General features: G+C 35.5%; 1 protein-coding gene across 2 annotated transcripts; it reads right to left on the reverse strand.

Annotated features, from left to right (window-relative positions):
- Positions 1-7,326: 7,326 nt before the first annotated feature.
- Positions 7,327-14,280, reverse strand: LOC139723080 (uncharacterized). 2 transcript variants are annotated; one of them, XM_071634350.1, is made up of 7 exons: positions 14,017-14,280; positions 12,726-12,941; positions 11,872-11,934; positions 11,368-11,433; positions 9,697-9,817; positions 8,838-9,003; positions 7,327-8,270 (listed from the first exon to the last, which is right to left on the reverse strand). In XM_071634350.1, exons 2-7 carry the CDS (start codon positions 12,859-12,861, stop codon positions 7,551-7,553), a joined length of 1,272 nt encoding a protein of 423 aa, XP_071490451.1. In that variant the 5' UTR covers positions 12,862-12,941; positions 14,017-14,280; the 3' UTR covers positions 7,327-7,550. The 2 variants fall into 2 exon arrangements, with proteins under 2 accessions (XP_071490451.1, XP_071490452.1); XM_071634351.1 differs by lacking the exon at positions 11,872-11,934.
- Positions 14,281-15,566: the final 1,286 nt, after the last annotated feature.

Genomic DNA, 15,566 nt, shown 5'->3' on the forward strand with positions numbered 1-15,566 from the left:
TGAGGTCAAAGGTCAAAGGTCAAAAGGGCAAGTAAAAATATTAAAACTTCACCTTTTTTCTCTGTACCGTGGAATTGTTCAAGGTATCTTCATGGAACATATACATGTATTGACTGGCAGTGATTATCTAGAGAATTCAGGGTTCGTGGGGTCAAAGGTCAAGGGCAACACTTCAAAAATTGAAGGGGTCGGTGCAATATAGTGCTAACCCACACTTCTGTCAAAATTGAGTTACATGCATTTTCATAATCCTTATCCTTCACTCTAACCTCCGTGCTATTATTTGAATTCCACCAATAAGATGGTAAAAAAATGCATGCATTCGTGTTTTATAATGTACAATGCATAGACTTTCCAAACATTCAACAGCGATTATCTCAAAATGTCTATTATGTGGGTTAGCACTATATTGCCCCGACCCCTTCAATTTTACTATTTCCCTCATTATTTTTTTTTACAATTGGTGTATGCATGTATAACCTAAAAGAGATTCTCTGGAAAGTTTTTTTTTTTCTTTTGTTTTTGCCTCAAAGGTCAAAAGGTCAAAAATCAAGCGAAAGTCCTGACCTAATTTCTTCCTCCATATCTCGGAAGTGGCTCAAGTTATCTTCAAACATTCTACATATTTATGCATCTTCTGCCTGACAGTGATTATCTTATGAATTTTAGGGTCAAAGGCCAGATGAAAATGGTAACAATTTACTATTCAAGACAGAATTTGCACTTTTTCTCCATACCTTGAAAATTACTCATTCAATGCATCAACGTATGAGTGGGTCAAAGTCAAGTTAAAATCCTTAAATCCCAAATATACATGCTCTCCTATTCATCCAATTAAACCTAGGTCAAGGAAGGTGAACATTAACACCTTTGTGACAAACTTGTCATTTTCATATTTTGCCAATTTTGTGAAAATTTAATCACACATTGTCCACATGTACTATCTAGACCTATTGTAATAGGAGAATCATGCATTATGGCGGAGGCATACCGGTCGCCATAGCAACATTTCTAGTTTAAACATAATTTTGTATCACGATATCCAGCATAGGTGATTCACATCGACATCTCCTATATCCCCTAATTAAAGTACGATGTTTTGGTTTTGAATATCAAAATTAAATTGTTGTGATTGCCAATAACCCTACTACATGAATAAAAAGGCAAAATCAATACGTACAAGTCTTTATATGGATCACAGAATGGATTTACTACCGAATTTTCCAAGGTATTTTGGCATTTGCCACTGAAAGCAATGTTGAATCGGCCTGATGTTGTGTGTGTGTATGTATGTCTGTCTTAGTGTGTTTGTATAATTATCGTGGCTATATCTCTCACGGAGGCGTACTCTCCTCTAATCTGATTACGTGCGGACATAATAAAAAATCATCACATTCTAGTGTCTCAAATGATTTCAAGTAACAAGGTTATTAGTCACAGGGGAGATGAGGTGTTGGAGTAATCACCTTACAAATATTTTTAGAGAAATTGTATAGATTACTAAAACAGGGTTTTTACATAATAATCTATAAATGACTAAATACAACCCCACCACAATAAAAGTTACCTGGTGAGTTTTTACATCTTCACAATAGGTTGACCAGAAGCATTAAAGGGATCGTATAGTTTTGGTTGAGACCTAATTTCAGGTTTCTAACATTATTTGGTGAGATAATGAGAAACCTCTTATGAAATATGAAAGAGCATGTGATTCCAGGAGGAATTCAATGTTTATTTGATGAAAATTGGTTTTGAAATGGCTGAGATATCCAAAACAGAGCGATTCTAATAAAGTGAGGGACTCACACTTTATTACGATCGCTTTGTTTTACTTTGTTTTTGGATGTTTCAGTCATCCCAAACCCAATTTTCATGAAATAAACTTTGAATTCCTCTTAAAATGGTATGCTCTGTACTATTTCATAAGTGTTTTCTTGGTATCTTGCAAAAACTTAAAAGCCCAATTCTCATCTCCACCAATACTGAACTATCCCTTTAAGTTAATTCCTTTCCTTTTCATATATATATATATATATATATATATATATATATATAATATGATATATATATATATATATATATATATATATATGTATAACATTGAATAGATTTTAATAATTCATTTTAATGATTACCCTTTCCATTGTATCTTTTGTATGATATCCATTGATTCCATTTTAATATCTAAAACAAGTGTGATTTTTTTTCGTGTATCCATTCGTGGCCATTTCCAGATGGGTAACATTGTCAAGTACAATACCTCTGAAGCACCTCTTCTCTACATATTGCATAGTTTCGATCTATTCAATTTCAATTTAATCCTTGATCATCATTGGATGAGGACATCTTAATCGTTTATTTTCTTCTACTCGATCCTCAGACTGACTGACAGTAAATGGCGCTTCAGTGGTTTCAGTGTTGAAAATGGAGTCTAAACTGCCGTGATCGATTAAACCTGGAGAGGCTTTAGGAAGGATGGGGGGGGGGGGGGGGACTTTGTGGAAGGCTGATTCCGCCCGTGAAAAGACTTTGTATACTCACACAACCGATTTTATAAGACTTTAGATAGGAAGACAGCGATAGATACGCAGGGTTGATGTTGATGTTACATGTTTAACCTACTGACGCTTTCCATACTTGTCAAATTGTCATAGCATAATGGAGAATAAGAAACAATAGCATTCGTTTCTTTATTGCCTTACGTGACTCATGAAAACTATTTCGACTTTAAATGTGGAAATCATTTATCTTTCATACTATGCTAAGTTCTTGGAAAGTTTTGTATAAAAGTCTATTTCAGTATTTGAACAAATTTCCGGATACAAATGAAAACATATATCTACTCATTTACTTCCGCAATCATTTTCCTGTCATAGAGTTTACTAGACTGATTACAATGTATGTAGCAAGTTTTAGATGCCATCTTATCTTATGATTAAGAGGTCTTCCCTTTGTTTTTCGATTTATTTGATATTAGCATACAATATAACAAAGACATTACAATATAATAAGTATCACTCTCTTGTTCGACTTCATGAAACTCTTACATTGAGATGTTTTCATTGCAAGTGATTGACAAATTGCCCTACATCGACGTAAATAAGCACTGAATTGATCGACAGCGCTGTTGGGCAGAAGCTCCGTGGTGTAGTGGAGATGACGCCTGTCCGGAGATCAGGAGGTCGTAGGTACGAATCCTGCACGAGTACGTATGCCCATGATTTCTTTTATCATTTTTCTACTAAAACACTCCTCAGTTTAGTGCTTATTTACGTCGATAGAGAGCAACTTGTCAATCATTTGCAATGTCACTACCTTGTTCCTGTTTACGCTTGAGCAATTGTCATATTGTTGCTATCTGCAGAATGGCACCCAGTATCACTTATTGGAAAGAACCACATAGTGCCTGAAACTGGACAAGTTTTCTGCACTACCATTGCTTGCAACTTCTGTGAACAACCGGCAGAACGCATGCAGAAAATGCGAAAGGATTTTTTTTTACCTTTCTGGCATAACAAAATGTGAAAGAGAAATTGACTTACGTCTTTTCCAATCCGATCAAAAAGTTGTTTCTCGTGTTTGTTAATCTGTTTGTTAATGAGGTTCTTCACTACGCACCGTTTTTTTTTTAAATCATTGCTCTGTGGATGTGGCGAAAGAACAAGGGTGTTGGGAGGGAAATTCTTCTAATGCTTAATATACTTTCTCGTTTGGGTGTATCTGTTCTATTCACTACTATAAGATCGAGGTTCGAATGAACTGAAAATTATACTTATGTTCATGTTCATATACAAAAGGCTTGGCTGCACGGACTGGTAAAGAGAGAATCATTTTCCCGCTACTTGTAAGTACGTAAGTATATCATATGTAAAGCTTCATTATACCGTCCATTGAATTCTTCAAGTTTTCAGCAATCAGCAATCGAATTGCCTGGGTCCTTTATAGCAACTTGAGTATGTCAATCATTTCTTTTATTTGAATAAACGAAACAAATTATAAATGATTGCAAGCATATTGTCTCCACTACTTTTGTATCTCATTAATCACCATATTATCTTTCTTTATCCTATACATGTTTCTTCATGATTAAACAATAGCTCCTTAATCGTCACGATATAGTTCAAAAATGTATTGCATATTGCAGCAAGGTATGTTTAAAAATATATCAAAAGTTTTGGTTTCGAAGTCGGACTCGAACCTACATCACGGTCTCTTTAACACATTGCATTCTGCAGTTGGTTGGTTCTGCTCAATTCCACGTACATCGTAAAATGTCGTAGAAAACCTATAAAAACGAAATCAGCAATATCTTTAGAATAGGACTGTCACGTCCGAAAGGGGGATAAGGACACTTTACTTTTACCAATATGATCTATGATATCCACATACTCAACGATGCACATGTTCATCATATCGTTCATTGCCTATTTTCTTTTTAACTCAGGGACAGATAAACAAGTCGTAACTGCCTGTATAAATTCATTACTAACTTTTCAATCAACCATGTTGCTTTACGCTATATATTGACATAGGATTCTCACTTTTTCCAAAACCTATAATGAATGTAAAGATCATTAGTAAATACAGCACTATAGGGCCCACTTTATAACTTCCATCAAATCAGGTTTGTGGTTTACAGCAGTTCTGTTTGCGGGATTTAGTACTTTCAAAGCAACACCATTCAAAATGAAGGAAATCACACACAGAGTATTGTATCCCTTTTCCGTCCACAGCACGTCGCAGTCTTTTTCATTTTTTCTCTCTCTCTCTCTCTGTTTACATACATATGTTATATAATATGTATATGTATAAAATATATATATATATATATATATATATATATATATGGATTCTATCAATTAGATATATAGATAGATAGATAGATAGATAGATAGATAGATAGATATCCAGGTATAGAGTGCTTATTTTTCATTTATCTATCTATCTATTTTTTTCTGTGGGTATATCATACATTCATATAAAATGCAGTTTAACGCTGACATATTATTTACCGTTGGCTTTTGTCATTTTTGGAAATGAATAATCGTCCACTGTACCATATGTTGTGTTCTGTATTCATATGCCAACCTTCAAAATGTATTTGTCTGCTACATATATTTCATATGTTTTGTATTCGTCAGATGCTTCTAAAAAAAAATAATGTTTTGAAATAACGTCAGTTCAAACATTCTAATTCCAATTTTTCACCTTATGTTCCATAATATTTGGTTTCAGAAAATAAAAATGAAAACTTTAGATTAAACTTTCAGCTTCAGGAACAATTCATTCTTAGGTTATGTTTTTCCAAGAGAAGATGAGGATGGCCATTATCATAACCATCATTATAATGACAAAGAACAGGCATGACAGGTACGAGAAATTTTGTGATCAACATTTACTTTTGTCTGTAGCAACTTTTTTATATCTCCGTAAAATATACCTACCCATATTTCTACTTTTGCAATCTGTTTAGTGCAACATCTATCATGTCTATAACGGTAAATTAGTGCTCTTTCTAATGAAAGTAATAGCATGGCAAGTAGGATACATAACATAATTATCTCATTGTGTAAACTAATCTGCGAGACACCTTCATCACTCTGAGTAAGACTTATGATTGAGATTAGAACAATATGTTGAAATACAGTATACGTAATGCACAGGGTGCAACTATCATTCAATGGTAATTACCAGTATCTAACTTCACATAAACAGATTTTTTTTTTAATCCACCATTGGCAGCTGCAAATGCACAAATCCCAACAAAATTGTTCTTCATTTTGTTTAAGGATCAGAAAGAGATGTTGCATCTCCCCCTTCAAAACTATAATCAGGCAATAATGATTTACCAATTATGACATTACTTTACCTGCAACAATTCAGGGTTAACCATTGCTCTAAAAAATACAAGATAATTTGATGCGCAAATTAGTTGGACAGGTGTGAGACAATCGAATCATATTATCTGCAATACTATTGTGACCATCAACGCTTAATACGACGACTTCCTCTCCTTTACTTTGTTGTTCATGACACACTTCCCTTGTTCCGTTAGTCAGGATACTATTTTGTTCTCCTTGATGAAGTCAACTTAAACATAGGTTTAACTTCTCTTTAGGTAGTCTTCTTGTACTTATTTGCAAAAAAAAAAAGTGTTTTCATGGTATTACATGATTGCTTTTGATGCTGTCAAGGAATTTAGTTTGCTCTAAGCATCGGTGACTAATTTTTGTTGGATGATCTTGGTTGTGCTTGCACTTTTTAAGTTTTCTTTCTTACTCTAAATGTAATTGTTGAAGAGATTCCATTCATTTCTTTAAAGTGCGTTATACTGGATGTAGACAAAATGAAGAAAATTGTCTTTCTGAGATGATACAGATTACGTCAATACAAGTACAAAAATATACTTGAGGTAATTTACATGCTGTCTATGCTGAAGAATGCGCAAATTCTATTCCATAAATCTGAGGTCATCATTATTTCTGCAGCTATTGCAGCTGCTTCCAGTCTTCTTTGCTGCACTCTCAGATATATCTTTAGTCTCTTATAGCAGCGATTCACAGATTATTCTTCTCGAGGAATAAAAACCATAATTATCTCTATTCCGTCAATATTTTTACTTCTCTAAAATATCTTTACTTTTAGGACACATCGATTGCGCTAATCATGAGTTTCCACTGCCCTTTTACAGGGAGATGAGGCTATGCAGAGCTTGACGGCAGGCACCAAATGGCTTAATAGTTGTACATGTTACTTTTTGTGTCTTACTGATCATATCCTGGTGAAAGTTTTAATGCAACAATAGTTCATAGTATATATACCAAAGTAGGCTGTATAATAATGATGGCTCGGTCACAGTAAGTTCATATTAATGTATAGTTTGTTTGTTTTTCTTCTTCTTCTTTTTCTTCTTCTTTTTTATTACATAAAATTTGGCAACCTTACATCATCATTCTGGTCTTATCTTCTATCCGTTCTCCGTTTCTTTTTCACAAACACTGATTACTCGGGGCTTACAGCCAAACAAGCTAGCTTTCATGTAGGTCCCGTCATACTTCTCTTTGATCAACCCCATTTCGATTTCGATTTTGACCAGTTATCATTACATGTAATTACTGTGTTATCACCATGTATATTGTTTGTTTTCTGCACATTGTTCACAAGGTAAAAGAACTTGTCTGGTTTCTGTTGTAATGTTCATAAATGAGAAGTATGAAAATAAATGAATTGAAATTGAAATTGAAATTTGTCAGTGTGTTCCCCATTCGTGACGAGAACAGTAAACATCTTCTAAATGCTATGAAAACTACTTTTCATGGACCACGCTGGAAAAAAAAAGGTGCAGCAACGATAAATAGCTAGCCTTTAAAAATTGTCTTTTTCCCCACGAGTTAGGTGCATCAATTACGTATAAAACTTTCCTACGTTAGTCACCTTATTCCATATTGAGTCATAGTTAGGAATAAAAGCATCTCTAAATTTCTAGGTTACATCAATGCTCTCCTATATATTGCAATTTACATATATGTTGACCTTTAGGGTTATTTTGCCTATGGAGATTTGTTCTGGGGGAACAGAATATCTTCATATAAAGATGCTTTGGTGAGTACTTCTTTGTCCATCTCCACATACTGATCTCCGGCGATTTCACCAGAACGTGCTTCAAGAACAAGATACCCATTTTCGTCCAACTCGCGCTCTTCCCTTTGCTTGCTGGAGTATATTGTAACAGAATAAAGAGAATTGTTTAGGCCTATCGCAAGAGGGTCACGTTTCTCATTTCTCTCGACAGTAGCGTACTCGTGACCATGCTGTGGTTCTCTGATGGGTGCGGATTGGTTGGAAGTTGAAAGAATATCTTCGTAAACTGACCATTCAGAGAACTCACATTTAACAGCGTAATCTGCCGGTCTGAACTGGATGGACATATCTCTGTTGATCTCTTGTCCAAATGATGTGACATTATTAATGTAACTAGTCTTTTCCTGTTTAAATCTCGTAGGCCTGCGTGGACTTACATTGGAAATCATGTAACCGTTTTCATCAATCTCGTTTTCACTTGTAGAGGAGTTCCTAGATTGAACAAATTTGACATCTCCCTTTTTCTTCACATTTCCTGTCATGTCCATGTATAGCTCTTTCTTGACATTAGATGCGATGTCTTGATACTGCGCAATGTCTTCATCATCTCGATGTAGCATGACGTCACGGAGAGGCCGCGAAATCGTGTCCGGTAGATTGTTGACCACTTCCCCTTTAAGACTGTGAGCCTATAAAGGACAACAAAGAGTAGAGGGTAGCATGCTGATGCATGGTATCGTTTGCTGACATTAATTTTTAAGTTTATTTCTAGAGATGCGCAATGTGTTTGAAAAAAAAAAATGTGTATACATCATGGTAACTGACATGAGTATTGTCGTCCTGATCAACCGAATATATGGCATCACGAGGCTTCTACCTACAAAACTACATACTGTACGTAATAGATGTCAGCGCCATGCAGTGTATCAGAGAAAAGTAGAATTACGTGATATTGGAGTGAAAATTTACCTGGTAACCAAGCACGAAAAAAATACAAATTTCTGGTAGTTTTGTTACAAAGGAGTGATTGATTCAAAGTAGAGTTTCTAAAATGCATACGTTACTCTTTTGAATATGAGTTAAGAGTTAACTTTGCATATAGAAAAATGTTAATATAGAACTCGCTGCGAGCGAAATTCGTTATTTTAAAAGCCAACTATATTCCTCGATATGGAATTAGGGAGTTAAATACCACAGGGAGTTCCGTTAGAAAGTAACGACCTGCTTTATTCAGCAATATAATCTACGATGACTACCTCTGCAGTGTTCTGGTAGATGTGATGCACTTCCTCCTGATTTGCTGTGGCGTCGCTAGTTTTATTACCCGAATGTTCCGGCAAATGGCGATGCATCGCGTCGGTATTGATAGAGTGCAATGGGTGGGTACTCGATTTATTTGAATTTTCTGGGTGCCTACGTTTTCTGTTGAGTGAAAAGGAATGACGCGAGACGAAAGGTTTGGGGGAATGTACGTCGTGGGTAATAAAATCTAACCACAGATTCGTGAGGAAACAACTTTCGAAAATAAGCGACATTTTTTTTTTTTTTTTTGCAGATTTCTGGAACAATATTTCGATACTTGAAATGTCGTAAACACGAAGTACTTTAACTTTCAATGTTAACTTTAAAGCTTTAAAAGGTTTGTTGAATTGTTCCATTGCCCGTCCTTTCATTGAATAACTGTTGTGCTTGAGGAAGCACTTGGAACATTGCAAGATATTTGTCTAATAGTATGAGCGTCTATAATATGTGAATATTGTACTACATGATGTAGTACATGGTAAATAAGCATTATATATAGATACATATGTATATATATATATATATATATATATATAAAATGAGTATATATTTATCTATATATAATGCTTATTTACCATGTACTACATCATGTAGTACAATATTCACATATCATATATTACTTTATACAAACAAAAACAAAAACCATTCGGTTAACGTATATTAATATACTTTAAGTTTGTAAGTGAATAATTCACTTTATGACTAAAATTGCTTGTGCTTGCTAGCAAGAGCTCATTTCCTCGCCGCGATTCGCTCTATCCCCCTCCTTCCACATTATAAACATAAAAGACAATTCATTATGCAAAACCTCACCTTTTCTTGTGATGTTTGTACCAAGCCGCAGAGACGATGACAAGTAACGTGAAAACGACAAACAGAAAGGTCCCCAGGGTGTAGAGGCCTACCATCCTATCTATTTCATGGTGACCAGACACTGAAACATAGTGCAAGAAATCAAGCCTTTATAATAATTACGAAGAAGAACAAAGTGCTTTGGAAAAAAAGGAGAGAAATTAAAGCATTATTTTTTTATGATTATTATCTCAACCAGACACTTCCCATTCGATGATCAAGACACAGGGATTGAGATAAAACAGCATGTTACTTTTAACGTTTATGATACGATTAGAATTGTTACTTCTTTATGTTTTACTACGTCAGGACAGCGTAATTGTATTTAAATCAAAACAATCGATAATCAAATACATATAAAATACAAATAGACAAATAGTTTAGTTCCATGTTATAACCTAATGTATATACATACTTATATACACAGATAAAATATACATATTCATATATAATAAAACATACATACTAGTTTAGCTCAGCCTCTGTCATACTATGTATAAAAACACACACCCAAAAAATTTTGCAAATGATGCCGTTACTATCTCAGAAGTACATCAATTCGACGCTATCCCCAAGACACGTGATATCTCCACTCCATCACTTCAGGATACTAAATATCAACTGAAGCGTGAACAGCTACATGTATTTGCACGTGATTGACCTTTGCTTACAATTAAGTAGGTAAAGCAGGGGAGGAGAGAGATTGTTCTGGTCGTAAAAATAAAAGTAAATCTAATTCATGTCATGATCAGCGCAAAATACTTTCAAGCAACATTGAATTTACCTAGGGAAAACAAAAGAGGGAAAAGAGAGAATGACGTTCAAAGTGTAACGGCGACTTATATTTGTCGAAGATGGGCAGAATATAATTCCTATTCTGTAAAGGTCCCAAAATAAAGTCCCGCTATATATTGAAGAGCATTGCTTCCTCCAAGCAAGTGAGCTCTCAAGATAAGCATAAAGTTTGTCTTATATACCCCTTCCAAACAAGCTCCTCTAGTTCGAGAGAGATAGAGAGGACCAGCCATGAAGGTCATGAGAAAGACGTTTATCGCGCTGCGAAGTATACAGGAGAAGGATGTCTTTGAGCACATAGATAAGGAGCTCAAAGTCATAGGGAAGGAGAAGATATAACAAGGACAGGAGAAAGTCAAGATAAGAAGAAAGCACAAGGGGCTGAAAGTCAGTGAGAGTAAAGGGCAAAGGGAGCGGGCTGAAAATGCTGAAGGACATTGACAGCAAAGGGCGAAGGGTAAAGGCAAAGATTCTGAAAGTCAAGACAAAGTCGAACTTAGGAGAGCAAGCAAAGAGTTCTAAAAGACAAATCAAAGTCAAAGTGAGAAGGGACAAAGCGAAGGTACTGAAGCGAGAGCAAGGTCAAGCAAGGGGGCACAGAATGGACATGTGAAGGTCAGAAGAACAAAGGAAGATGAGCAAAGAGAAAACTCCGCTGAATGCAAAGTAATTTCAGATTGGGCTATTAGTAATTTGCAATAGCATTAGCTAGACATCCTTTACATACACTAGGACAATAACCATGAAAGCAATGAAAAACATGTAATGCTATGTACATAATGTTACATCAAATATCTCATCGAAAATGCATGACAATAGTAAAGATGCCATGCTTACCGGAAGAAGTCATGTTAACTGTCTTTTGTAATGTTGATGTTAGTTCTTCAGTTGGTTGCTTTTCGCCTATTCATATGAAGAAAATAACAAGTAAATTAGTTTTACATGTACAGTACATATACACACTAAAAATAATGTCAGTAAGACTGGTTTAACCATATTTTAATCTCTTCTTGGTCTACACTTTTCCTTACCCATAATTTACACCTAGAAAAACAAAGCGGATATTCACTCGTATACCCCTGATATATAGCAGCATTCGTGTCAGCAGGGTTTGCATTTCCTAATAGATTAATCATTCAGTGTTTTAGGCTAATGACAAGATTAAATGGCATCCTGAATTTAGGACTTTACAAAAATTACAGATGTATTCAAATAGATAAACTATTTCACGCGGTACGTGCGTGTTTTTTTTTTTTTATTATTATTAAGAAACCTAATCAGTCACACAAACTGAAAAACGTACTTCATGAGATAATCAAGAGTGTGCCCAGAAATACTCACTTGAAGTGAAAACTGCAATTTGTGATGATGTTATGAAGATTTCTGGATCGTGTCTCTCGTTATCTATAACAAAACTCACACAAGTACGTAAACGTGCACCACCAATGTCTCTCTGACTATCTTATTGTCATACAAGATTCGTTTTCTCAATTGAACTAAAGCATACCTCCCTCAGGAAGTTCAAGCACGGATAAAAGCTGGGCATTGCACATTCACTCTTGGTACTCCTTGGTTAAGAAAGTAATGTTACAAAATATTTATCATTCAGTGGACATAAAAACAGCTAATGTTTAACTTTTTTTCTATGAGTCATTGTGAAATAAAGGAATCGTCACTTGCGACATCGTACAATTATACAAGCTCGTTTAAGACGCGTATTTCCGTAATTCAATTATGATTTAATTATGACATAACAAAATGAAAGTCAAGTGTTGAAATTCTACTTAACCCTCTCCTCTGGCAGGCACTGAGCATGGTGAGAAAAATGATAATTTAAACCAGTTGGAATAGAAATAACGTGGGTTGTGTTATTACTTAACGAAGTAGACAGTCGATGGCCAATTGTAGAGCAAGTTGTTGCACTCTTACCTCTTTATCGTTTTCCCACACTATAAATTGAAAAGTATGTGCATCGATTGGATTTTATTTCTCTTTTTTTTTGTTGGGGGGGGGGAGATGGGTTAAGAGATATCTGCTTTAAAAAGACAAAATTATGATGCCAACCACTTATGCCTTCGGTCTTCTCTTAATCATTTATATGAAGACGAGCAATTGTCTTATTTTTCTACTCCAACAAATTAAAAAAAAAAATGCTTCTGCTATCACATAATGTAATTTTGATTAATACGACAGACCGTTTGTTGCATTTTTGCAAGACGGGACTGACGCGTTCCAAACCGGGAAGTAAGTCGACCATCCAGATAGTCCGACACACTCCAGTGTCGCGCTGCCATCTAGCACGAACCCGTCGTCACAAGTTGTAACAGTCATCTGAGATCCAAGGCTTGTAGTATTTGAGTCCCAATAACCATCACACACAGGGCCTGGGTGCTCACAAAACCCGACAGAAACTTGCGAAAAGGAGACGTTGTGATAAACAATACAACGTATGTATCAGACCAATGAAAAGTAAGAAAAACATATCGTACGGCCATCTTAAACACTTTACTTCTCCTGACACTCCCACTACTGACTTTTGCGAGACTTCCTATGAAACTAAATTACTTTACCGAAATCATAAATAATGATATCGCCCTCTTGATATAAACGGAAGAAGAAAATATCACTCTATTGAACTATAAATCAAAAGGGCATATTGCTCCAAACGAAAAAAAAACGCATGTAAAAAAATACAACTCTATCTAAGCCTTTTCATTTAGGGAGAAAGAATGTAAACTTTCGACATAGGGCCTACCTTATTAAGCGATAAAGTGATAACACGGGCGTGTAGAAATAATAATGAAGCAGTAATTAAAAAAAATGTAAGTTGAACTACTAGTAAACACGGTAGTGTGTCAATCCAAGAAGCAGTGATGAGATAAGAACAAAGTGTGAAAATCAGTATCAATCTTCAATTCAATTCAATTCAATTCAATTCAATTCAATTCAATTCAATAGTGTATTTATTTCCATCATCAAAAAGAAAAGAAAAAGTTGACATAATCCAAAGTGATGCAATATTTTCATTTTTCTTACACTCGTTTGATAATGGATTTTTTTTTTTCAAATACAATACACTCGTCTGATAAAGGATTTTTTTCAAATACAATATACAGTATATGCGCGAATTATATCATAAACAAGAAACAATGGACTTTGCCATGGCAACAAAAATACATGTAGTAAATAATCACAATGATGGAAAACAGTGTTCCACTAAGAAAGCCAAGCTTGTAAGACGTGGAACACTGGGACAAAACAACAACAGCACCAATTTGGTATACCAATAAAACATATTCATTATGAATTCTTCTACATATTATTGTACATTTACTCATTGATATACTCGCTGATACTATGAACAATACTTACTGGAATATTAGAATGCAAACATATAAACTATCTTCACTGACGTATTATCAATGTAATGGAAATATAACGAAATGGAAGCTTTAACTGTTATTGGCCAATGCATTAGATACTCACGGTTATACAAACAGTGGACTTGCTGGCCGGATTCTGCCTCGGTTTGACGTGTCCAATAATGAGTATAGCTCACGCTGGAAATGAAGTTGGCATACTCTTCTGATCGATAACATCCACAGTCCTTTTCAATTACAATAGCAATATCATGGTTTTCCGGTTTTCGTCTGCAGATGGACACACACTTTTCGTCAGAAGGAACGTTAAAGACGGAAATATGTAAAGCCTGAAAAGTGTGACGATCAACCAGGTAGCATCCAAGAAATCCAGGTTCTGCGTTAAATGCAGAATAAGAATTCTAAAAATCTGCAAACGATTTCTTTATCCTGAACAGTCTTTGATCCACAAGTGTAACATATTTTCGGCAATTTAAATCATAATAAATTACTTGATGAATTACTAGAATGCTATGAACCACCTATTAACTTCAGGCTACCTGTGTTTTTTTGTGTTTTTTTTACGCAGATTGTTTGTTTGTTTTTCAAAGCATAAGATTATGATATATATCAATGAAGACAAGACCTTTGAACGGAATAATCATTCAGTGTCAAAAGAAGAACCAGCTTTACAGCATTGTCAGGACATGGATCTAGGACGAGCATATCTTTTCACTAACAAAAGCCAAAGGGGAGCATTGGAGTCATTAAAAGAGAATCATCAGACGCCAATCTTGACTGGATGCAATCATGTTTTCATCGTTAAACCCCGTCTTAACAGCCACAAAACGCAGGGTAGGCTCAGGGTAGCCTCCGGTGAACATTGCTCTCCGGAGAACATAGTGGAAAGCCTCCGCAGAGCCTCCAGAGAGCCTACGGAGAGATTTTACCCTGCGATCAACCATGGTAGAGGAGAGGTAGCCTCCGTAGAACCGCCGAAGAAGGACGTGGTGTCTGTTAAGACGCTCACGGGGTGACCAGCGCCGCGCCACACAAATCATTTGTGTAGGTTCTGTTTAGTCCGACCACACGCCATGCGAAGAAGTGTTGTGTATATAGTAACTATGTAATTACAGCCGCCACGCTCATCGAGCTCTGTTGGTTGAACCAAGGAGGTTCTAGAGATGGAGTTCCAACTGGTCATAATTATTCAAACAGTTGTCAGATTTCTATGGATGCACAAAAGAATTCTACAGGTACATTTGTACCTTTGACGTTCGATGTTTGAAGCCGCCATCATTCTGGGCAATCAGAAGGAGGATTTTGAACTCCGAAATTATATCGGGTACATCTTGCTTGTTTATTCAAAAGTGACATGAAATTTTTCCTCATGACAAACATTTAGAACAAAGGTCAAACTCGTACAGAAATACCTGCAAAAGTGTAAATCGGTGCTGTATGTTTTAAAAGTATTTGAAAGAACACCCTTTTTGAATGTCGATCTTAACATGATTCCACTAAATTCTGACAAATAAAACTGATATAGAATAATCTTCGATAAATTTCTTTATAAATGTCCAGGAAACGTTGTGATTTCTATCGGCGCATCCCTTGTCTGTACTTTTTTGTAGTGTTTATGTTCCATAAGTAGGGATGTCGAAAAGTTATTACCATCAT

The sequence above is a fragment of the Diadema antillarum genome, unplaced genomic scaffold (assembly GCF_040938485.1).
Source record: "Diadema antillarum isolate AM-2024a unplaced genomic scaffold, OU_Dant_1.0 scf00000180, whole genome shotgun sequence".
NCBI lineage: Eukaryota > Metazoa > Echinodermata > Echinoidea > Diadematoida > Diadematidae > Diadema > Diadema antillarum.

Coding starts and splice junctions, on each gene's coding strand:
- LOC139723080 (XM_071634350.1), bottom strand. CDS start 12,861: ATGACTGTTACAACTTGTGACGACGGGTTCGTGCTAGATGGCAGCGCG. Junction 11,935..12,725: donor TTGCAAAAATGCAACAAACG/GTCTGTCGTATT, acceptor GTTTTGTTATAG/ATAACGAGAGACACGATCCA. Junction 8,271..8,837: donor TCTACCAGAACACTGCAGAG/GTAGTCATCGTA, acceptor TGTCCTTTATAG/GCTCACAGTCTTAAAGGGGA.